At 29.3% G+C, this 21,879-nt stretch overlaps 8 protein-coding genes across 8 annotated transcripts; 4 read left to right on the top strand and 4 right to left on the bottom strand.

Annotated features, from left to right (window-relative positions):
* Window positions 1–93: 93 nt before the first annotated feature.
* On the bottom strand, window positions 94–1,450 carry BX663DRAFT_504589 (diacylglycerol acyltransferase). The gene is made up of 4 exons (XM_051526937.1): window positions 1,078–1,450; window positions 484–1,006; window positions 359–403; window positions 94–296 (listed from the first exon to the last, which is right to left on the bottom strand). Exons 1-4 carry the CDS (start codon window positions 1,405–1,407, stop codon window positions 127–129), a joined length of 1,068 nt encoding a protein of 355 aa, XP_051384273.1. The 5' UTR covers window positions 1,408–1,450; the 3' UTR covers window positions 94–126.
* Window positions 1,451–3,712: 2,262 nt separating this feature from the next.
* Window positions 3,713–6,252, top strand: BX663DRAFT_504587 (uncharacterized protein). The gene is made up of 11 exons (XM_051526936.1): window positions 3,713–3,967; window positions 4,043–4,067; window positions 4,161–4,240; window positions 4,311–4,330; window positions 4,426–4,441; window positions 4,519–4,601; window positions 4,679–4,769; window positions 4,841–4,914; window positions 4,998–5,165; window positions 5,250–5,377; window positions 5,492–6,252. The coding sequence occupies exons 1-11, from the start codon at window positions 3,720–3,722 to the stop codon at window positions 6,050–6,052; spliced, it is 1,494 nt and encodes a 497-aa protein (XP_051384272.1). The 5' UTR covers window positions 3,713–3,719; the 3' UTR covers window positions 6,053–6,252.
* A 223-nt stretch (window positions 6,253–6,475) lies between these two features.
* On the bottom strand, window positions 6,476–7,717 carry BX663DRAFT_530388 (branched-chain amino acid aminotransferase; the record flags this gene model as incomplete). The annotated part of the gene is made up of 2 exons (XM_051530314.1): window positions 6,476–7,270; window positions 7,376–7,717. The coding sequence occupies 2 exons, from the start codon at window positions 7,715–7,717 to the stop codon at window positions 6,476–6,478; spliced, it is 1,137 nt and encodes a 378-aa protein (XP_051384271.1).
* A 1,143-nt stretch (window positions 7,718–8,860) lies between these two features.
* BX663DRAFT_432106 (uncharacterized protein) lies at window positions 8,861–9,838 on the top strand (the record flags this gene model as incomplete). Its single annotated transcript, XM_051522907.1, has 4 exons — window positions 8,861–9,108; window positions 9,198–9,349; window positions 9,429–9,714; window positions 9,793–9,838. The coding sequence occupies 4 exons, from the start codon at window positions 8,861–8,863 to the stop codon at window positions 9,836–9,838; spliced, it is 732 nt and encodes a 243-aa protein (XP_051384270.1).
* A 2,140-nt stretch (window positions 9,839–11,978) lies between these two features.
* BX663DRAFT_504579 (RlpA-like double-psi beta-barrel-protein domain-containing protein-containing protein) lies at window positions 11,979–12,735 on the bottom strand. Its single transcript, XM_051526935.1, has one exon. It carries the CDS (start codon window positions 12,566–12,568, stop codon window positions 12,146–12,148), a length of 423 nt encoding a protein of 140 aa, XP_051384269.1. The 5' UTR covers window positions 12,569–12,735; the 3' UTR covers window positions 11,979–12,145.
* A 2,450-nt stretch (window positions 12,736–15,185) lies between these two features.
* On the top strand, window positions 15,186–18,496 carry BX663DRAFT_504569 (V-type ATPase, V0 complex, 116kDa subunit family). The gene is made up of 9 exons (XM_051526934.1): window positions 15,186–15,460; window positions 15,515–15,593; window positions 15,697–15,932; window positions 16,012–16,443; window positions 16,527–17,231; window positions 17,293–17,373; window positions 17,454–17,921; window positions 17,991–18,108; window positions 18,210–18,496. The coding sequence occupies exons 1-9, from the start codon at window positions 15,329–15,331 to the stop codon at window positions 18,464–18,466; spliced, it is 2,508 nt and encodes an 835-aa protein (XP_051384268.1). The 5' UTR covers window positions 15,186–15,328; the 3' UTR covers window positions 18,467–18,496.
* Window positions 18,467–20,631, bottom strand: BX663DRAFT_504565 (uncharacterized protein). Its single transcript, XM_051526933.1, has 7 exons — window positions 20,499–20,631; window positions 20,358–20,416; window positions 20,242–20,295; window positions 20,024–20,174; window positions 19,761–19,957; window positions 19,567–19,698; window positions 18,467–19,499 (listed from the first exon to the last, which is right to left on the bottom strand). Exons 1-7 carry the CDS (start codon window positions 20,595–20,597, stop codon window positions 18,542–18,544), a joined length of 1,650 nt encoding a protein of 549 aa, XP_051384267.1. The 5' UTR covers window positions 20,598–20,631; the 3' UTR covers window positions 18,467–18,541.
* Window positions 20,632–21,222: 591 nt separating this feature from the next.
* On the top strand, window positions 21,223–21,867 carry BX663DRAFT_504560 (UcrQ family protein). Its single transcript, XM_051526932.1, has 3 exons — window positions 21,223–21,338; window positions 21,415–21,445; window positions 21,572–21,867. The coding sequence occupies exons 1-3, from the start codon at window positions 21,304–21,306 to the stop codon at window positions 21,785–21,787; spliced, it is 282 nt and encodes a 93-aa protein (XP_051384266.1). The 5' UTR covers window positions 21,223–21,303; the 3' UTR covers window positions 21,788–21,867.
* The last annotated feature ends 12 nt before the right edge of the window (window positions 21,868–21,879 follow it).

Here is a 21,879-nt window from a genome sequence, read left to right as displayed (position 1 = left end):
GTAACTAATATGATAGAAATCATACTAAATAATAGTCCCAAGAATGGATGAATTTCTCCTTGGACATTCTATTGATTTGGGAGGGGAAAAGAGTTATTTTTTTTTAACAAGATAAGCTTTTATTTATTAATCTATGATACAAAGTTCTTGTTTACGATCCTTAGCGTAAATATCTTTATACTTGTTATAAATCGATTCAAGCTCTTTTATATATTGTTTTTGGACTTGTAGTATTTGCTCTTCAGTTGGTTCTTTTTGATTCTCTTTTAATTCAGGAACGGGAATGGGTTTACCAACTAATGTATATTAAAAAAAATTAAAAAAAACAAACGACATAATAAACTATAATTTGACTTACCCACTGTAGCAATTTCATGTCTAAAAGGTATAATTCCTATATCGTCTATATACACATCAATTTTAGTAGAGGGGAGGGGGGGAGTGAGTGATATAGGTTATTATTATTATTATTATTATGCTTACAATTGAATATGCCTCGAGCATGGAATAAAGGCAAAGTAAAACCAAGTAATGATTGCATCATTTTCTGATATTTGAATACTTTACTTTCCTTATTATTTTCAAGTTGATCATATAATTCATTTTCTCCAAATGAAAAGACAGGTACTAAAGGTGCCTTATGTTTAATGGCAAGTCGAATAAATCCTAAACGTTTACGAAGAACTAAATTAGCTATGCCTGGACGAGCACTCAGAGATTCAGCAGCACCACCTATCACAATCACAATTGAACGGCCAGGGCTAGATGATAGAATGGATTCACATGAACGACGAGAGACTGCAGCTAATCCCAAGGACATGATGAGGTCACGATAAATAGGAATATTAAAGTTAGAAGTTAAAGTAAGTAAAGAAGGCTTAATCCCGGGAAATAATTTTGAGAATCCTGTTGCTTCTGTAGCAAAATTAGCGAATGCACCCATTGAAATAATACCATGAGGATGGTAACCAAAGACATAATTCTTTGTAGGATCTAAATCATATTCCTTTACATACATACATATATATAAATGAGATATTGATAAAAGGTTTATACATCTATTTATCTATGTTTTACTTTAATTAGTTTCACTGGAAAATAATCGGCAAAATAGTTCCATATGGTCCAATGACGAGTTCTTTCAACTAATCTACCACCAGATTCTGGTGCTTTATCGATGCAAATAAAAGTGATGTAGGCAATCAAAATCGGCCAAAGAAGCTTGTAAGTTGCTAAAAAGAGAAATGATGCTACAGAAATGAAAACTAAACTAATCCAAATACAAACGGCCAGCATTTGTAAACGTCTTTTGGCAGGAATTCCTCGTAAAGGAGCCCAGCGAACATGATGAGGCAAGTTATTGTTGCTTTCTTGTATTGGCGGTGTTATCAAAGTTTCAGATTGCATATATTTATTTATTTTATTTTTTAAAGATAGAAAACAAAAAAAAAAAAAAAAAAAGAGAGAATATAAAAAAATATATAAATGTATGTAAATGTATACAAATTTAATAAAAGATTCTGTCCTACTGTTTGCTTCTTATGCTGCGAACTTTTTTTTTTTCTATAAATACACATGTTATTATATAATAGAATTACACAAAAATATGAATAGTTTAAACAATAATGACTATCGATATGTTTTATGTACATACTATTATCATAATAAAGTATGACTAAGGAAGAGTATTAGAACAGATATATACTCAATAATGGTCCATTTCTAATAATATCGCTGATATATCTCAATAGAACATACGTATATTTATTTATTTATTCTAGGGAATATGTACATATGATGCAAACATTAAATGAAATGATTATTTTTTTTTTCAACAATAAATGATTATTAAATATAATTATTTACACAAATATAATTAAATAGAGTTTCAAATGCTGCCATTATGAATATGCAGTGGCTCAGTTTACTAATTCACGTTACTGAAATCCCTAATTTGTAATGCTTGCTTGAACTGAGCTTACGTCTTTAGTTGCTCAATTTGCTGTCCTCTTTTCTTTTCCTTGTAGAAGGCTTGTTCAGATAAATTGTAAAGAAATTAAAGCAAGTACATATAAAAAGTTGTGTTTAGCAGCAATAGACGCATTATACTTTATGCTTTACTATTGCGGTGTCGTTTATTTTAATACAAATATTGTAAGAGCATTGAGGAAGATGCTTTAACAACGATAGTGATGTCTTTATTAAAGCCCACTTCCATACCGGCCATTCACCTTAATTCTGAAAAAATTTACTTAAAGTTATAAATCTCGAGTTATTGGGCAATATATATATATATGTATGTATATATATCTTCTTTCTGACAGTTAAAGTACGAAAATAGTTATACAAAGAACAAGATTAACCTAGAAACTGCGCGACTCCACCTATATAAATAATGAACCAGTATGGTCGAAACAGAATTACCTCCTAGAATCTAAGATTGAGTGAGAGCAGGCAGCCTTTAATAAATAAGAAATAAGTTTTTTTTTTTTTTAAACTGACTAGGGCATATTAGCTTTTACAACTACGCGTTTATTACTGTTGACCATTAAAAAAAACATAGTTTTTAAATGTATATATGCTGATTGAACATCACAAAACCTCACTTTAAAGAAAAAATGAATCCATCTTCCAGTCTTGAAATAACTGTATATCTCATAGAGTTAGTATTTTAAAGTGCATAAATAGCTAAATTTTATGTATAGCATGTGATTTTTTCTTTTTTTTTTTTGTTGTGTAATTTATGGCGATCCTTTTTTCTTTTTTTCTTTCTTTTCAAATCTTTTTAATATCAGAAGTAAAAAGAATTTACAAAGATGTATATATTTCCGTTTGCTTACTTTACCATAGATAGTAATACAACATTGTATTCTATTTAATCTTTCAATCGAACAGATTAAATACATATATTTGTATAGTATTCTAATAATAATCAAGGCTTAAAGATTCAGACCAATGTAGAGAGTATTCACTTTTCGTCCTAAAAAAAAAAATATTATCCAATATTATCTGTTTGTATTTGAGCAAAGAACCTCTTTTATATAAATAATAAACTAATTTTATTGGTATATTTTTTGTTATTTTTTAAAACAAAAATCGTGAATTAGGTTTATATAAGCGCAATTTATTAGGATCGGAAAAAATGATACTTCAAATAATAACAGCTATTTTTGTAATTTTAATAATGTTTACTGTCTCTCTTTTAATAAAACCTGGTAAAATATGGAAATAACATTTAACAAATTTAGCAAGATAAATTTTGATAATCTTCTATTAATATAATTTAAAGTGGAAGGAGGTTTCAAAAAAAAAAAAAGCTAAGTATAGAAAAAAAAAAAGAATTTTCTTTAGTTTATTTTATATGCACATCTATTTTCTAAACAGTAACAAATCAAAAAAAAAAAAATACTTGACAATTATTTTAAATATATTCTGTGGTAGCATTTTGTTCTATACACAATTTATCTTTTTTTTCTTTTCTTTTCTTTTATTTTTTTTAATGTGTGTGTGTGTGTTTTTTATTTTTACTTTTTACTTTTTTTTTTTTCTTTTACTTTTCTAATAAAAAAAAACAAAATTTCCTTAGAAGGGTATTTTTATTTTCCTAAAGTTTCACTGTCTTTTATTATTTGTGTGATACTTTGATTCACTTCAGATGAGTATAAAAGGCTTTCAATTTTTTCATCCCGTTTTCCTCTTTACCGCAAAATAAAATAAAAATGAAAGTGCTTGGTATTTCCTCGGCCATTTTAACTGTTCTTTCCGTTGCAAGTCAATTAGTTCATGCAGGCACAACTCCTGGTCCTTGTGACACGAATGCCTGTAAACTTCCTGACTGTCTTTGTCCTTCTCTTACTCCTCCTGCTGGACTCTCTCCCAAAGATGTCCCTCAATTTGTTACCATTACTTTTGATGATTCAATCCAACCTGAATTGTTATCTACTGCTCATGAATTATTAGATGTTAAGTAAGTTACTTGAAATATGGATTATTTCTATCTTTTTTTTTTCTTTATTATTTAACCTATTTTATTATTTGATAGGAACCCCAATGGATGTCCAGCCAAGGTATATTCTTATTAGCCATTTTTTTTTTAAAAAAAAAATGATATCTTTTCTTTTTGTATATTTATTATGATTATTACTCTTTTTTTTTTTTAGGGTTCATGGTATGTATCAATGATGTATACTGATTTTTCTTTGGTTCAGCAGTGGTATGCTCAAGGAAATGAAGTCGCTGAGTAAGTTACTTTAACATTATTTACTTGAAGTGTGTTTTTTTTAATTTTGCTTTTTTTTTCATTATTATAGTCATACTTTTACTCATGTTGGTAAGAATGAGAAGAAAAAAAAATCATTTTATAATGAAATTTCTTTATCATATAAACTTATTATTATTATATATTTATATAAATAACTATAATAGGACAACCTCCTTTACAGTATGTAGCATATATATTCAAGTGAAAGAGAGAGAAAAAAAAAAGCTTGATTAATTAACCATGTATTATTTTATTAGAGAAATTGCTGCTGCTTATTCTATGTTGAACCGTTATGGTGGTATTCCTCATGGTAAAATTAAGGGCTTTAGAGCTCCTTTCTGTAAGTTTAATTTTTTTTAAAGCAAGTTTTCTTTTTTAGCATATAATTTAACATTTTTCTTCTAATAAAAAAAATAGTGAATTATACCCTTGAAACTTTCAAAGAAATTTCACAAGTAGGTTTGAAATATGACACCTCTACTACTGCAGTTATCGATGACTGTTACTGGTAAAAAAAAAAAAAGAAAAAAGAAAAAAAAAAAGAAAAAGCAAAATTTAATTTAAAGTTATGATGTGTAGGCCCTACACTCTCGATTATGGTTTAGCTAATGACTGTTGGGCTGGAAGCTGTGGTGCAGATTTTAAACTTCCAGGTAAAAAATATATATACATATATATTAAACAAATCAAAACAAAATAAGAATAATACAATATTTCTAAACTTTTACTATTATAGGTGTTTGGGAAATTCCTATGTATGCAGTCGTCGATACCAACGATATTCCTCAATTGATGGATGTTTATTTAGCTGGAACTCCTTCTGAAGTTACCAACTGGACTAAAACAAACTTTGAAAGACATTATAATGGAAACCGTCAACCTTTCGGTATCTATGTTCATCCTAGTAAGTTGTGATTATTTTTATTACAAAAGGAAAAAAAAGAAAAAAAAAACTAATCCATATCGTATTTTTTTTTTTAAAAAAAAGCTCATTTAACAAACTATCCTGGTATGCCTGATGTTACAGACAAAAAGAATGCAGTTGTTAGTTTTATTAAATCTCTTCAAGGGATGAAAGATGTTTGGTTTGTCACTAATGAACAGCTTTTACAATGGGTAAAAAGAAAATTCTTTTTTTTTTTTTTTTTTTTTTTTTTTTTTTTTTTTTAAAAAAAAAGCATATACACGTATACAGTATAGATATTTATTTTGTAATTTGTATTTTTGTAGATGCAAAACCCTGTTCCTGCAAGTCAATTAGCTGAGCAACCTTATATGAAATGTGGAATTCCCGACGTTGGCAAAGAGATCTGTAACGGTTTAGAAAACATTACCATCACAAATGGTGTTGTTTCCGGCAGCCTATTAAATATGTGTAATTTTGGTACAACCAATTGGGCTACTTGCTTTAATTGTCCTGCTACAGCACCTACCGTAGATAACCCTACACCTAACCCCTCTATAGCTAGCACAGATCCTAAATACCGTCATCCTCTTCCTGACAACTGCGATACAGTTTGGTGGGACCCAATTGCTGGCCAATGTTTATGTTCTAATTCTACTTGTGCTTATAAGGATGTTGCTCCTGCCTCTTCTACTTCTATTACTAAGGTTAGCTCCGCAACTACTGTGATGACTCCTACTAGCACAATAATTACCACCAACAGCCAGGCTAGTGCTACACCTGTTCGAAAAGCTGATAGTCATGAAAATAGTGCCACTCATTTAACAACTACAGTTGCCTTGGGACTTGCATTCGTCTCCTGTATTGCAACTATGATGCTTATGTAAACAAACAAAAAAAATAGCCTCTTTTCTACCCTTCCCTCCCTTTTTTTATATATTATGCAGTTGAATTCTGTACAGTACTATTCCTTTATTTAATTTGCTTAATTATCTTTACAATAACATAAAACAGATACATAATAAGTTGCAATAAAATATAGTTGAGAATTTTTTTTTTTTTTTTTGTAAAACGAAATAAAGTTACACAACAGTGCAAATATGCGTACTACATGTCAAAACTCTATGTATAAGATTTATTTAATATAAATAAAAAAAATATTTATGTAGTGAGGATAATAATACATTTTACAAATAGTTTAATTTCACAAGTATACATACAAATATATGCATACAGATAAAGGGGGGGAGGGGTGTATCTATAGGTGTATAAAAGGGGGAAAAATTATTTTGTCTAATTTAATTTTTTTTTTAAATAATTCTACGAGAGAAAGAATGTTCAACAACACCATATTGAATATCCATGATAGCATCATTAATCTTCTTAGTTAAGGAACCAGCCTCAGAATCAGGATCTGATGGATCAAGAGGAATATGGATATCTTTACCTTGGAAGCCAATACACTTGATAGGACTAACAATACATGCAGTACCAGCGCCAAACATTTCAATAACACGATTCTCATGAACAGCTTGAATCACATCAGCCATCGTTACCTTCTCTTCACGAACATAAATACCTGTCTCAGCTTCCCAAGACTTGACTAATTGAATAATACTGTCTCTTGTAACACCAGGTAAAATTAAGCCGTTAAGTGGAGGTGTAATAAGTTCACGACGACCTGTGTCAGGGTTTTTCCAAAGCATAAAGAAATTCATCGTACCAGCTTCAGTAATTTCATAATCAGGACCAAACAACCACAAGTTTTGTTGGTATCCTTCTTGAGCAGCAATAGATTGAGGCTTAACACAAGGAGCATAGTTACCACCTACCTTGTAGTTACCTGTGCCATTAGGCCAAGAACGAACATATTCTGTAGAGGCCAATAAACTGACAGCTTTGAAACCAGTGGAGAAGTAAGGTCCAACAGGACTGGCAATAACAAACAAGAGTGCTTTATTAGGAGCACGAACACCAAGAGCTGATTGTGTACCAATAATAGTAGGACGAAGGTAAAGAGAATAACCACGCTTATTAGGAATCCAGCGATCTTCAATACGAAGGAATTCAGTAATGACTTTAATTAATTCCTCGGGTTCGAATGTCTAAGGATTTTTTTTTTGAAAAAAAAAAAAAGGAGAAAAGGAGGGAAAGTAAGAAACAAATAAGATATACATATAAATATTTATTATCAAGCAGATACTACTTACGGGCATACCCAAACGAGAGGAAGATCTATTTAAACGATCCATATTCATTTCAGGACGGAAAAGTCTGACATGACCTTCAGCATCTTTATAAGCCTTCATACCTTCAAAACATTCAAAACCATAATGGAGTACAACTGCACTAGGTTCCAATTCAAGCTTTCCATAAGGCTTGATAACAGGGTTACTCCAACCATTTTCACTATCAAATTCAATTGAAATCATATGGTCGGTGAAGTGCTTTCCAAATACTAATTCATTCTCAGGAACTAAAGGCTTGAGTTGTTTACTGATTTGGACTTCAAGTTTACTGGCATCAAAGGTTTCGAAAGCTGTACCGACCATTTTTTTTTCAAGTATATATAATTTGTAATTTTTTTTTAAGGAAAAAAAAAAAGAATCAAGTTATAGAAGATAATTTAAAATATTTATATTAAAAAAAAAAAAAATCTACATGCTGCGGGATATAAATTAAAGAGAATCATAATTTGACATGTCCTGTTCAGGCCCTATTAAAACATTACAAATAAAAAATTGAAATCAAACTAACAAATATTAGTCTGCATCACATTATTAGTTTTTATAGATTTCCTTCTTTAATAGAAAAACACACAATTACACTATTTTAATGTTATTCTTCTTCCTGTCTGCCTTTTATTCTTTGTTTGGAAAAAATAAAACAATTTATCTTATCTTAGAGAGTTACTCTCCCGAAATTTTATCGACATTAAATTACCGATTACAAGTTTTTTTTTTTTTTTTTTTTTTTTTTTTTTTTTTTTTTTTTTTTTTTTTTTTTTTTTTTTTTTACAGTCGTACAACCAGGAAAATTGACAGTTTAATATGTTTCTTATTCATAAAAAAAAGGGCATTTGCTTAAATCTTTATAGGAAAACAAAATTTTTATTGGTAATTTTATTCCTATAAAAAGAAATACACTTCACAATTATAACCTGTGTTGTGAATTCATGGAGAGAAAAAAAAATAATAAAGGGTTTAAATGTAAACGCATAATTGGTTATATCTTTTTTTTTTTCCAACATTCGTCATTGTTTAAAGACTTGTACTACTGATTATCTGATAATACAATGGCTAAATATTCTATTTTTTTTTCTTCTTCTTTGGTAAGATATGACTAGAAAGAAATAAAAGAGTAGAGGGGAAGAATAAATAATGTAGCATATTTCGATAGCACGGCTTCCCATAAATAATTTCTAATTAAAAAAATACTAAATAAATATTAGGTTCATTTATTTTAATAAGCAATTCATTATTATTTGGATTTTTATGTATGCCAAGTTTGTTAAAATAAATAAATCATACAATTGTCTTTTGTACTTATAGCAGTAGTAATAGGGCTCAATGTCTCAGCCACTCGTAATAGCAGTCACACCAGACACGCTTGATTTTTTGACTTTTTTTTTTTTTTTTTTTTGTTCAGAAAAAAAAAAGAAGTAATGTTTTTACAAATAAATAATATACATAATAATGGCAACCGAAGAGAAAAAACGTAAGCATAAGGACAGTTCAGAGAAAAAGAAGAGTAAAAAGAAGCATAAGTCAAGTACAACAATTGTTGAAACCACACCAGCTGCTCCATCCGGTAGTCCAGTCATTCAACAGGTTTCAAGCTCATTTTCGGAAATTGTTGTTAAATTATACCTTCATTTAGCGCCCATGTGGGCAGGAAAGACAATGGAAGGTGTTATTGAGCAATTAAATGCCTTTTTAATGAAGTACGTAGAATATTCTTAAAATTAAAAAGAACTTGAAAGTTTTTCTAATCTACTTTTATTGCCTCTTTTTTTTTTTTCTTCTTGAATAGATACGTTCCAGAAGTTGATGGTATTGTTCTTGCACATTCTGATATCAAGTTTGTTACAGATAAAGGAAAAATTATGTACGAGTCACCTTTTAGTCATTTCTTTATTACAGCAAAATTCCTTATCTGGAAACCCAAGAGAGGCTCTAAACTTGGTAATATAAATAAAAAAGAAAACACACATACATACACACAAAAAAAAATTGAATATTTACATGCATATTTTGTTGATAGTTGGACGTATCAATTTGCAGTCAGAAGATCACATTGGTCTTTTAATTTATGGTACTTTTAATGCTTCTATTCCTAAATCTCGCATACCTTCTTCTACATATGCATGGAAGATTAATGAAGAAGAAACAGCAACAGAAGAAAAAGAAGTAGAAGATGAAGATAATGAAGAGTCAACAGAAGCTGTTTCAGAAGGACGACAGAGGACACAATATGGTGAATGGATTAATAAAGCTACTGGAGCAGGCATTGGTGGTGAAGATGGTATACTTGAATTTACTGTTATGGAGTATGTATCTATACCCCCCTTTTTTTTCTTTCTTTTTAGATGATAGTTTTTTACTAATATTCTAATTTTATTTATTAGTATCATTGAAGCTAATGATATTTTAACTGTGACTGGATCTCTTTAGACTCTTTGCTTTTTTTTTTGACATTTTTATATTAAACTATTCTGCATACATAAAAACATGATATTTTTTTTTTGGGTAGAGCAAAGAAAAAAAAAGTATACACAATAGTATATTTTGTATAAGAATAGAAAGATTAGGGGATGAGAGAGTAATAAACTAGAGATATTATCCATCGTAATATATAGAAATAATATCTTCTATTTCTTTAATTAGCTCTCTTGATAATTGAAGGTCTTAACAAGGTTTAGTTTTTTGTGGGATTACCTTGTGAATAAAATTATTGTATGGTTAAGGCTAAGAATTGAGCATTTGATGGAGAAAGTAACTTTTTAGAAGATTTATTATTGCCGATATCGCTCGAGAAAATAAGTCATTGATAAAAAGGACATTGCCTTTTCACCTTTTGCCTTGTATTCTAAAAGACTTGTTATATAATAGAAAGGCTCTGATCCGGTATAATAAACTTTTTTTTTATATATAAAGTATAATTTCTCTTCTAAATTTGTTTATTACATACATACTAAAGAGTGTTCTTGAGAAACTTGATGCATCTTTGAATATTCTCTAAAAGTTGGTTATTAAGCTTATAAAATATTCCAGGATATGTATCTATTTAATAATAAGTTTACAGGAGTATTAGATTTATAGCGCTTGCTTATAGTCATTTTCTGTTTCTCACATTATAATGACCTCGTAGTCACTTTCTGTTTTGCTACTTTATTGTTTGACAATATACTTTTTCTCAAGTTCTTTGACGGAAGATAAACCCACGTCTTTTGTTTATATATCTCAGTTAATGTGTGGACCTCTTAATAATAACGTGTGTATAGTATAATCTTTACTTTAAAGCTGCCTCTTTTAATTTTAGGGTCTATTTAGCATCATAATCAATTTTAACTCGATTCGCTTGAGTAGCAATTTGATTGATTCAAACTAAATTATATTTTTGTTTTTTTTTCCCCCTTTTTTTCTTTTTCTTCTTTTTACCTCACTTATCGTAATGACCGCTAAAGATATTTAAACTTGGAATATTTACGATTATAATATTTCAAACCTGTTGAAAAAAAAAAAACAAGTAGAAGAAATAGTTTCATTTTTATTATGTGAACTGACAAAAGTACGAATCATTTTTTTTTCTATTTCTAAGAAAAAACAGATAGCAGACTTTCTTTTAATAGACAAATAGTATTGATGATGTCGAATACTCATAAAAAATACAACTTTAAAGCAAGTCACATTAAAATCTTCTAGTACAGCAGAGGAGACGATACTCTTCTTTTGTATATCATTCCACCACCAATAATTAATGCATTCCATCGTAACACTAGTTATTTGTCAAAATATAATAAATAAAGGAAGATGTCGTTATCCTTTTTTTTTTTTTATCAATGCATACTAAACTTTGTCAATATCCTTTAATTGACCCTGCATATGAAATTGATCTATTCTACTCCTAATCAACACATATCTTTGCTAATTCCTTATTTTTTGACATTTCAGGTAACTCTTTCAATAAGTATATAGGCTATTAATCGTATTATTCCTTACTTGAAATCCATGTATTATAAGCCTTTCTTTTCATTATTTCTAAGCTATATATATATGTTATTATTATTATTATTATCAAAGCTAGTCATCTTCAACAAGCTTGAAAGATATAGGGTAGACAAAAGAGGACTTGATATATAATATGAACACAACAGAAACTTGCTTATTTAATGATTATTATGAAAAGAGGGGATTACCCTCAGCATAAGATTGTTAACTTGGTAAATTCTCTAAAGAGGAGAGGGAGGAGGAGGGGTTTTTAGTGATGAACCCTCTTTTAAGAAGCTATTATTCAACTAAACTTTGTTTGAACAGCTGCTTTTTATAAACTATTTGTATGTTATTTGTTATCATTATTATAAAAGCAGATTACTTAAAAAGGGAGTAAAAACATGTTAATAATAGTTATTGAAACCAGTTAAAATTAATTACTAACATATACACACGTAAAAAAATAATAATTTAAAGCACGAAATATGTACATTCTCTTTACCTACATTCTTATAAAGATAAAGGCATACATACATTACATATAAAATTAACCAAAATATATATATAATGCGGATAATAGTTATAGTAAAAAAAAAAAAAAAAAAAAAAAAAAAACTTTATTTATAATTTAAATGAGAATGGTATGAAGTTATACATGTATATGAATATAAAGAGAAAAAAAAGTGCAAAGTCAATTTTGTTACTTGCTTTGTCGGATTGTAATTTTCTTAGTGGAAGAAGATGTTAGCTTGATCTGATTATTTCCTTTTAAGCCAATTTCCATGAGATTTTAGCAACGCCCTTCTTTAAACCACCAGCGACTTCCTCAAAGACAGCTGGAGTTAAATCGAGATCACCATATCCACATCCAGGACAAGCGTCTTGAATAGTGGCTGTAGTAGTACCTCTAGGACCAGTGATTGAAATTTTTTTGCCGCACCAAGCAGAGTTCTTATCCATGTTACCATATTGCTTATGATTGAGAGCAACGATATAATCTTTGGAGCTAATTTTTTTTCCATTACAGGCACCTTTAGTTCCACCTTCAGTTTCAGGTTTATACCAGGTAGCAGTACCTTCATATACCTTGCCACTTTTTCGCTTCTCTAAAGTGTCGACAGGTGCTGCTGTAACCAAGGTAATTAAAAGTGCAATGAGTGCGATAAATACAGGAATAAGACGAGTTTGCATAATGAAAGATTTAAAACTGAAAAACGACCTGCGTATTCAAAGGAAAGTAAAAGAGTAAAAATAAAAAAGAAGGAAAGGGATCGAAGTTTATATATAAAAATATGTAAATATGTGTATATATTTATATATATATATTTTTTTTTATGAAACCTCTCAAAAAAAAAAAAATTGGCACAGAAAAAAAAAATAAACAAAAAAGAAAGGCAAAACCTTTATATCTATAATTTGAAAACATTGAATAAGCAGCAATAACGTGTTTAGAAAGCAAAAAACGAATTTGGATCGGGGTCCTTTTTTTTTTTTTTTTTCATGGTTCATTTCCTTTCGATCAACGTAATAATAAGGATGTGTGTTTGCAAATCTACCAAACTCAGTTCCTTAGAATAGATGAAGTATCTTTTAAAAGATCGACGCGTGTCTATCATTACTACTCCTCCTCATATTATTGTGTTGTATCTATTTGTTTTATAAGCAGTTCTCGTCTTTATTACTTACAAATAATGTCTTGTTTAATAACAATTTTTATTCTCTTACTTTCTCAAAGTAATTCAATACATTCTTTATTTTCTATATGTCTTGCTTCAAGTAATAAAATAAAATATGAATGTGTTTTGTCTAAATGTTTGGGTTTAAATTTGATTCTATATTTATCTGCTGGGCGTATTTATTAAATTAACTAAACTATAAAAATTGACACGAGCCCTCTTAATTTTTTTTTCTTAGTAATATTGGGTTCATTACCACTATGCTGACATCATATTATTGGTAAATAAATGTCAAATATGTATATTCTAATCAATCGCACTCTATTTTTTTTTTTTTTTGACTTCAAATAACATTTGTATGTAAGAATATGAATAGATATTCATCAATTGATACATACCACATTTGAATGTATTACAGATATAAGTTTTACCCTATTTAGGTGAATAGGAACATGAATTAAACTTTGTTGAATAATTCTTCGCTACTGCTCAGTGAATAAATGTACTTGTATTTTACTTTTTCTTTTTTTTTTGGGGGGAGGGGAGAGAAACAGAAGAGAAACCTTGTAATTATAAACAATGAATTTTTTTTTTTATTTATTTATAAAAATACGCAAATTGACAATTGTAAAAAGACAGAATAATTTGTAACTAAATGTGTAGCTGAATCATTTTCCTATTAATTAATGTTTACTTTTATATAGCATGACTTTGTTTAAAATAAAAGACAACAGATACTTTAATTAATAATGAGCTATTATGTGTGAAATGGTTCTGTATCAGATAATATGTCTGTTGTGACTTTTTCTTTATAGGAATTATTAGATGTATTTATGAGTATTAGACATATTATTATACAGTCATTTATAGGAAAGAGAAGAGCTATTAAAGCCTCATAATAATATATGCAAGCATATCATGAAGGGCTCCTATTAAAATCTCTCATTAACTAAAAGAAAAAAGATCTATCAATCTTCCAAGAATATTTGTTTCTTATCTATTTTTTTTTTTTTTTTTTACTAGAATAGTGTTCAAGTTACAAACAAACAGCTTTATTTTTTATACTATATTTTTTTAGCTATTTATCTTTTGTTTGAAACATTGACTAGAGTTTATAAAATGTATTGATTACAGTTTCTTTGGAAAGTTAATAGTCGCGTTTAATTAAGCCAACCAATTCTTTAGTAATGCTGCTGTATTTTTGATAATAAATAGTATGAATACATATTGACATGAGTATTGTATTATATATATCATCTTGCTGTTGTTGTTTAAGCGCGAAATCTAATAATGAAGAGGCACAATTCTAGACTTTTTACTAATATAGAAAATTGGTGTCAAATTTTTAATAAAATTTATTACGTAGATCCCATAATATCGGAATCAGGAACACAGCCACTTTCACACTATTTGGGTAATTTCCATATATGTGGTGGTGGTGTCAGTGTTACAAGTTCAACATAGAAAAAAAAAAAAGAGATGGAGTGGAAACAGTGACTTATGATAGTAGATATCTTGGGTATTAGTAATATTTATTATTTGATAAGAGGATTTCCTTCTTTATATACAGCAACAAAAATAAGAAATAAACTAGTATTTGAGAACAATACGGAGTACTTTTTTTTTTGAAAATTAAAATATAGTAGTAGAGAATTTAAAACTCGTTTTATAAATTTCATGTTATTTATAACTTTCTCTTATGCTTAATTGAAATTAAATAAACAAATCATGCTATTTAACTAAACATTCGCAATAATTAAAATTTATTCTTTTTTTTTTATTTCTTCGCAATCTTAGCAAGAAGCCATTTGTAAAACTCATCTTTAAACTACCCCCAATACTTTGTAAATTTGTCTTTCTTAATAGTTTTATATTGACAATGTAACATGTATATCTATTAATATGAAATGGTGATAGTCACTCAATTTTGGTCAATAGGATACATTTGACGAGCACTTTAAACTTGTATAATAATAAGCTGTGCCTATGGACTTTTATTTAAATATTTATTTTTTTTTGTTAAAATAATATTAACAGGTCTTTATTCGTTCTTGACTCTATCTTCAATAAAAGAATCATTCATCATAGCTCATCATGAATGATGATTAAAAGCTGTTATAATGCATGTATTTAAAGTCAGTTATAGTATGGGGATTAAGTATTTATCATTTACAAACATGATAAAAACTCCTTAATTTCTTTATTTACTTTTTTTTTTTCCCTAAACACTTTCTTCCCCTCTTTTGTTATTATTATTAGTATTAAGAAAAAAAACATGAAAGATTCGACAAAGACCACTCTTTTTCGGTCAGAAGAGATGTCTCTTGTCCAATTATTCATTCCAGCTGAAATAGCGCATGCTTGTATAGCTGAGTTAGGGGAACTTGGAAAAGTTCAATTCAGAGACGTAAAAAAAAATGATATGAAAAAAAAAAAGATGTATACATTTATTTTAATTTAGTTAAATTCAAATGTAAATGCTTTTCAGCGTATATTTGTACCTGAAATAAGAAGACTAGATGAAATGGAAAGACAATGCAGTAAGTGTATACTATGCTCTGTTAGCCTCTTTTTTTTTTCTTTTTTTTTTTACGTACCTGAAACAAGCTTCTCTTACTCCTTTTATTATTATTATTAACTTAGGATATTTACAGTCTCAAATTGAAAAGTTAGGAATACCTATTATATCTGTTTCATCTGATAAATTTGTTACAGCAGCTCATACAGCGCAAGAAATCGATGATCTAGAAGAATTGTTAAATAATCATGAAAGACATATTATTCAAATGAATTCTTCTTATGAAACACTTTTACATCGTTTTCTACAATTAACTGAACTCCGATATGTATTAAAAGAGTCGTCTATCTTTTTCGAACAGGTAAAGTAAAATAAGAAAAAAAAAAAGAAGAAGAATGACGTATATAGTATTCATTTACTGTAATAAAATAATATAAAAGGCCGGATTAAGACATGTTCAACAACAACGTCATCATCAGTCTGAAGAAACAACGGTTCAATTATTAGTAGCCGATGATATTGAAGACGGACAACAGTCTACCACAGGTCATATCGAAAATTTAGGTTATGTGGCAGGCACGATACCGAGAGAGAAGATGCAAATATTTGAACGTGTCCTTTGGCGAATTCTACGTGGCAATTTATATATGAACTTTGCTGAAATCAATGATATAATCATTGACCCTTTGGATACAGAAAAGAAAATACGAAAAAATGTATTTGTCATCTTTGCCCATGGTCAAGAAGTTATTAATAAAATTAAAAAGATATCAGAGAGTATGGGTGGAACGCTTTATAATGTAGATGAAGAGCATGACAAAAGATGTGAAGCGTTTGATCAAGTTACTACTCGTATTCGTGATTTAAACATTGTAAAATCATAGTATTGTATTAGAAGATATCATCACACTAACTAACTAAATATATATGTATACATGTATATATATATATATAGGTTTTAAGCCAAACACAAGAAACTCGTAAAAATGAGCTCTTAAACGTTGCAGATCATTTAGCAGTATGGTATACAATAGTGCTCAAAGAAAAGGGAGTTTACCACATCATGAATCTTTTTAATTATGATTTGAATCGTAAATGCTTAATTGCCGAGGGTTGGTGTAGCAAACTTGATATCCCTATCGTTCATTTGGCTCTAAAGAATGCTATCGAGGACTCTGGAACCAATATGCCCTCTGTCTTTACTGAACTCTCTCAGAATAACCAAAGACCTCCTACCTATCATCGTACAAATAAATTCACTGAAGGTTTCCAAACTATTATCGATGCTTATGGTATTGCACGTTATAGAGAGGTCAATCCTGGCCTCTTCACCCTCATTTCTTTTCCATTCTTATTTGCTATCATGTTTGGTGATATTGGGCATGGATTTCTCATATTTTGCTTTGCTCTCTATTTGATTCTAAATGAAAAGAGACTTGCCAATGTAAAAGATGAAATATTTACCATGTTCTTTAGTGGTCGTTATATGATACTCTTGATGGGTCTATTTTCAATCTTTACAGGCTTTATCTATAATGATATGTTTTCTCTTTCATTGCATTCATTTAAATCGGGATTTGATTGGCCCTCTCACTATACTTCTACAGATTCAATAGAGGCTACACCTAATGGTCATATTTATCCCTTTGGGATTGATCCTGTAAAATATAGACCCTATATAATTGCTTATTTGTTAACTTGATTTTTTTTTCTATTCATAGGCTTGGCATGGGTCTGAAAATTATTTACTTTTTTCCAACTCTTACAAGATGAAACAAGCCATCATTTTAGGTGTTATTCATGTAAAGCTAAAACTTATCATATACATACATATATATTAACTACCTTCTTATATATATATATATATATATATTTGTAATAGATGTCATTTGCTATTTGTTTAAATGTTTATAATCATATCTACTATGGAAACAGGATGTTTATTTGGTTGGAGTTTTTACCTCAAATCTTATTCATGGAATCTATATTTGGATATCTTATCTTTTGCATCATGTACAAATGGAGTGTAAATTGGTGGGAGCTAGATACTGATGGCCATCTTATTCATAATCCTCCTCCTAATCTTTTGAATATGTTAATTTATATGTTCTTATCGCCCGGTAAAGTAAAACCTGAAGATCAACTCTATCCTCATCAAGGACCTGTTCAATTGATACTAATTTTATTAGCCGTCATTTGTGTTCCTTGGATGTGGTTTGCTAAGCCTTTTTATCTCAAACAAAGGCATCATGATCAACAGGCATTAGAGGAAAATATGCAATATCCTGCTGAAACTTCCAATACGCCTACTATAGTAAATGAGGATAATGTCGAAAAAAGTGAAGAAAAGGTATACATGAGTAGTAGACCAAAATATATGTAATATATATATAAGTCGTTGAATCTTACTATTTTGTAGTTCGAATTTAGTGAAGAGATGATTCATCAAACAATTCATGTTATTGAGTTTTGCTTAAATTGTATCTCCAATACTGCTTCTTATTTACGTTTGTGGGCTTTATCACTTGCACATGCTCGTAAGTCTAATAATAAAGTGTTGTTGTTATATTCTCTCTTTCTCTCTCTCTCTCTTTTTTTTATTTTTTTTTAATATACTTACATATAACTGAAAATATAGAATTATCAAGTGTGTTGTGGGATATGACACTTAAGATCTGGTTTAATTTCACTGGACCTATTGCAGTGATTGGAATTGTAATTGGCTTTAGTATGTGGTTTGTGTTGACAATCGGTATCTTGTTATGTATGGAAGGGTTATCCGCTTTCTTACATGCCTTACGTTTACATTGGGTTGAGTTTGACGGTAAATTTTACATGGGTGATGGTGTCAAATTTGAACCCTTTTCATTCAAAACTTTAATTGATAACAAATAAAAAGAATATTTATATTTATATGTATACGCATTTCTTTTGACTATTTCTTATATTTTTATTTTTATTTTTATTTTTTTATGCTTGAGCAAATCCAAATCTTGAATATCGACGAACAGAAGTATCAGCATTATTATTTAAAAGCATTGCAGCATTATTATTAGGATGTTGTTGACCAATTATGGCCATATGAGAGAATGGATTGAAAAAGCCGTTGTATTTTGGCGTAGGTGTAGAGTAAGTCAGGAAATCAGTGACAGTAGGGAAAGTGGAAGGGATTAGTTTTGATGTAGATGCAGATTGAATAGTTTCCAAATTCCTTTGTGCAGGTGAAGGCTCGGCAGTAGTTATATTAGGATCATCTAATTTTAAAGCAGATATGCCTAATGTCAACTCATTCTCTTCTGCAACTTGGTTCTCCTCTTCTTTGATGTTTGAATCCATTATTTCTGATGGTAATGAACATACTTCCTTATAAGCCTGACCCAAAACAAATCCACTTAATCCCTGATCAAAAATAGAAGATGGTATTGCTGAAGCTTCTTCTTTTTGTGATACATGAATGGTTTCATCTTCTTCATTCACAGTTGTAGATGAAGAAGACTCCAATAAAGTCTTTTGTTGTTGTTGCTGTTGTTGCTGTTGTTGCTGTTGTTGTTGTTGTTGTTGTTGTTGTTGTTGTTCCTTTCGCTTCTTCTTTTCACTTTTACGTTTTGGCATAGGAGGAAATTGAGTCTTTTGTTGTGTAGCAGCAACAGCAGCAGACAATGTGGGCCCAAATGCATCTGAAACACTCATAATTGGTGTAGATGGTGTGCTGCTTGTGCCTCCTACTTTAGCCCATGAAGCAGAAGCAGGTAATGCAGAATCATCATTTGTCTTGGTTATAGGTTTAATACTTGCTGATACAGCAGGGAAATCTTCACTTGTTAATTGAGGACGTTGTTGTTTTGAAATTATTTGAGGAGAGTTGCTACCATGCACATTCTTTACTCGATCATCTTCATTTGATAACATGTCTCGCATATGATGCTTGCTGTTAAAAAAGTGTTAATTATTTTAACTATACACACAAAAATAATAATGCGTTTGCATTTATTTACCCAGTTGCAAGTTCTTCTTTTGAAATTGTATCTATATCTTCACCTTGTTCGTGTAAATAGAGACAGTTGGGATTAGGACATGTCATATTACGTAAATAATATGTACAGTATTTTGTGGTACCATAAGAAGCTCTATAAATATTTATATTAGAAAAATAAACAAACAATAATGTGCATAATTACATTTATTATACCTAACCACTCGATCTGCTATCACATTTCCATCCACAGCTGCAATTGCCTTTGCAGCATCTTCTTTTCTATAATAAGTAACGTAGACTGCAGCACTAGGTTGTGAATTCATTTGCGAAGCAGGAAGTGCAGGTCGTTTGTTAATTACTACTTTCGAGATTTTTCCAAATTGTCCAAAATAATCATTTGAGCGAACAATCTGTTATCATTTTAACTATGTCAATGTCCATATAATATAAATATATTTCATTTTGAAAGAATTTACCTCTTCTGTAGCTAATCGAGGATGAAGACCGATTATATAAACCAAATTTTTTTGAACAACGCGCATATTGGATAAGTGGCGTCTATTAGCTGATTCCATATCCTTCTGCTGTCTTTCCTTTTCTTTCTTTTCTTTCCGAATACGTTGTAATCTATATTATAATAGGATATTTAGTTCTAATTTATCCTTTTTTTTTTTTTTTTTTTTTTATGCTTTACTCATCTGCGCTAACAGGCTTAAATTCAACCATTTCATCAGAATATTCTCTACGACTTTTATCAGTTATGCTGATTAGTTCTTCTGTACTTATTTATTTTTTTTATATCCATTTTACCAAGCAGGGCAACGTCCATTTAAATTTTCTCTAATGTGATGCCAGCAAAATCGACAAATCTATTATACATGTAAATATATAAAGAAAAATGACTTCATCAATCTTCCTATTCTTCTTTTTTTCCTTTACTTATATATTTACTTGATAACCACAAGGACAAGGTTTAAAGTTTCTATCTGCAATATCAAACTCCTCCATACAAAGAGGACAGTCAAGATCTTCTTCTTCTTCGGATTCCATTTTTTTTTTTTTCTATAATGTAATTTTACTTGAGAAATAATAAAAGAAATACGCAATAAGACTAATTAAAAAAATTTGATACATGTTTAAAGTCCGCTTAACATTCTCTTCTAACGCTGTTATATTGTTATAATTCTTATTATTTTTTTTTTTTTTTTGACAAGCGGCTGCTGCCACTTAATAGTTAAAAAGAAAGATGTACAGAATAGGAACTTTTAACAACTAAAAGTAAATAGGATATATGTTTATTTATTTTGTAAGAGAATATTTTTTAAAAAAAAATCACTTATAAAGAAAAAAAAAACTTTTTTTTTAAATGATTAGATTTGGAATTATTCTAATGTAAATAATTTAAATGATTAACATAAAATTTTTATGTAATTAATTATCTGGCAAAGTACTTTAATAATTAATTAAGAGCAATACAATAATTTTTTTATGCAGCTGACACAAATCTACTACTAGAAAAAGCCTAGGGTATTGCGTCACAACTATCGGCTTCACTTCCCCAGATACACTGCTATTTTAAACTCCATAAAAAAACAAGGGATAAAAGCAAATTTTACCTAAAAGGAACAAGTTATACAGATACATATTTTTTTTTTTTATTTAATCAAAGGTAACATTTCAAAGTGTGAGTTCTCAAACACCACTTACTAACTAGCTGCAATTTTTTTTTCTTTGTAATAGATATTATAATATTAAAATGGGTGGAGTTGGAGGACATAAATACATGGGCTGGTAAAATGAGATGTCTAATTAAATGAAAGAACATGAAAAAAAAAGAAACTAAATTAGACTTATTTCATATATTTAGGTGGGGACATATGGGTGGTCCTAAACAAAAAGTAAATAAGTAGACAAAAAAAAACGAAAAAAAAAGAAGATGGGATACTATAAAAGCGAACAAACTTGATAGATCGATAATTATTTATATTTATATGTTTTCTTTTGTTGTTATTGTTGTTGTGTAGGGTATCGTAACTTATGTTTTGTCACCTTTTGAACAAAAGCCTTTTGCAGGCGCTGCTCGTAACGCTGTATTCAACACAGCTCGTCGTGTTACTTCTCAAATCCCTTATGTTGGTGTTGCATTTGGTATTGGCTATTATATTTATACTTCAGCTAAATCTAGACATGCTTATCTTTCTTCTAAAGCTGGCCATGCTGCTGAAGAAGGTGGACACTAATTTATTTATAACAACATAAAAGAAGTATCTAATATATACAATTTGTTTCAATAAATATATAGCAGTTTTTTTAATTTAAATTATTGAAGTAA

This window comes from Cokeromyces recurvatus, assembly GCF_025118155.1.
Source record: "Cokeromyces recurvatus strain NRRL 2243 chromosome Unknown BX663scaffold_8, whole genome shotgun sequence".
Classification (NCBI taxonomy): Eukaryota; Fungi; Mucoromycota; class Mucoromycetes; order Mucorales; family Mucoraceae; genus Cokeromyces; species Cokeromyces recurvatus.
The sequence above is the reverse complement of the archived record's forward strand: the minus strand, read 5'-3'. Positions and strand labels throughout refer to the sequence as shown.

Coding starts and splice junctions, on each gene's coding strand:
- BX663DRAFT_504589 (XM_051526937.1), bottom strand. CDS start 1,407: ATGCAATCTGAAACTTTGATAACACCGCCAATACAAGAAAGCAACAAT. Junction 1,007..1,077: donor TTCCAGTGAAACTAATTAAA/GTAAAACATAGA, acceptor ATGTATGTAAAG/GAATATGATTTAGATCCTAC. Junction 404..483: donor TGCTCGAGGCATATTCAATT/GTAAGCATAATA, acceptor ATGTGTATATAG/ACGATATAGGAATTATACCT.
- BX663DRAFT_504587 (XM_051526936.1), top strand. CDS start 3,720: ATGAAAGTGCTTGGTATTTCCTCGGCCATTTTAACTGTTCTTTCCGTT. Junction 4,602..4,678: donor GGGCTTTAGAGCTCCTTTCT/GTAAGTTTAATT, acceptor TAAAAAAAATAG/TGAATTATACCCTTGAAACT. Junction 4,915..4,997: donor TGCAGATTTTAAACTTCCAG/GTAAAAAATATA, acceptor TTACTATTATAG/GTGTTTGGGAAATTCCTATG.
- BX663DRAFT_504579 (XM_051526935.1), bottom strand. CDS start 12,568: ATGCAAACTCGTCTTATTCCTGTATTTATCGCACTCATTGCACTTTTA.
- BX663DRAFT_504569 (XM_051526934.1), top strand. CDS start 15,329: ATGAAAGATTCGACAAAGACCACTCTTTTTCGGTCAGAAGAGATGTCT. Junction 15,933..16,011: donor CGTCTATCTTTTTCGAACAG/GTAAAGTAAAAT, acceptor ATAATATAAAAG/GCCGGATTAAGACATGTTCA. Junction 18,109..18,209: donor TTTATCACTTGCACATGCTC/GTAAGTCTAATA, acceptor CTGAAAATATAG/AATTATCAAGTGTGTTGTGG.
- BX663DRAFT_504565 (XM_051526933.1), bottom strand. CDS start 20,597: ATGGAATCCGAAGAAGAAGAAGATCTTGACTGTCCTCTTTGTATGGAG. Junction 19,958..20,023: donor CTCGATTAGCTACAGAAGAG/GTAAATTCTTTC, acceptor AAATGATAACAG/ATTGTTCGCTCAAATGATTA. Junction 19,500..19,566: donor AAAGAAGAACTTGCAACTGG/GTAAATAAATGC, acceptor CTTTTTTAACAG/CAAGCATCATATGCGAGACA.
- BX663DRAFT_504560 (XM_051526932.1), top strand. CDS start 21,304: ATGGGTGGAGTTGGAGGACATAAATACATGGGCTG. Junction 21,339..21,414: donor GGACATAAATACATGGGCTG/GTAAAATGAGAT, acceptor TCATATATTTAG/GTGGGGACATATGGGTGGTC. Junction 21,446..21,571: donor TGGGTGGTCCTAAACAAAAA/GTAAATAAGTAG, acceptor GTTGTTGTGTAG/GGTATCGTAACTTATGTTTT.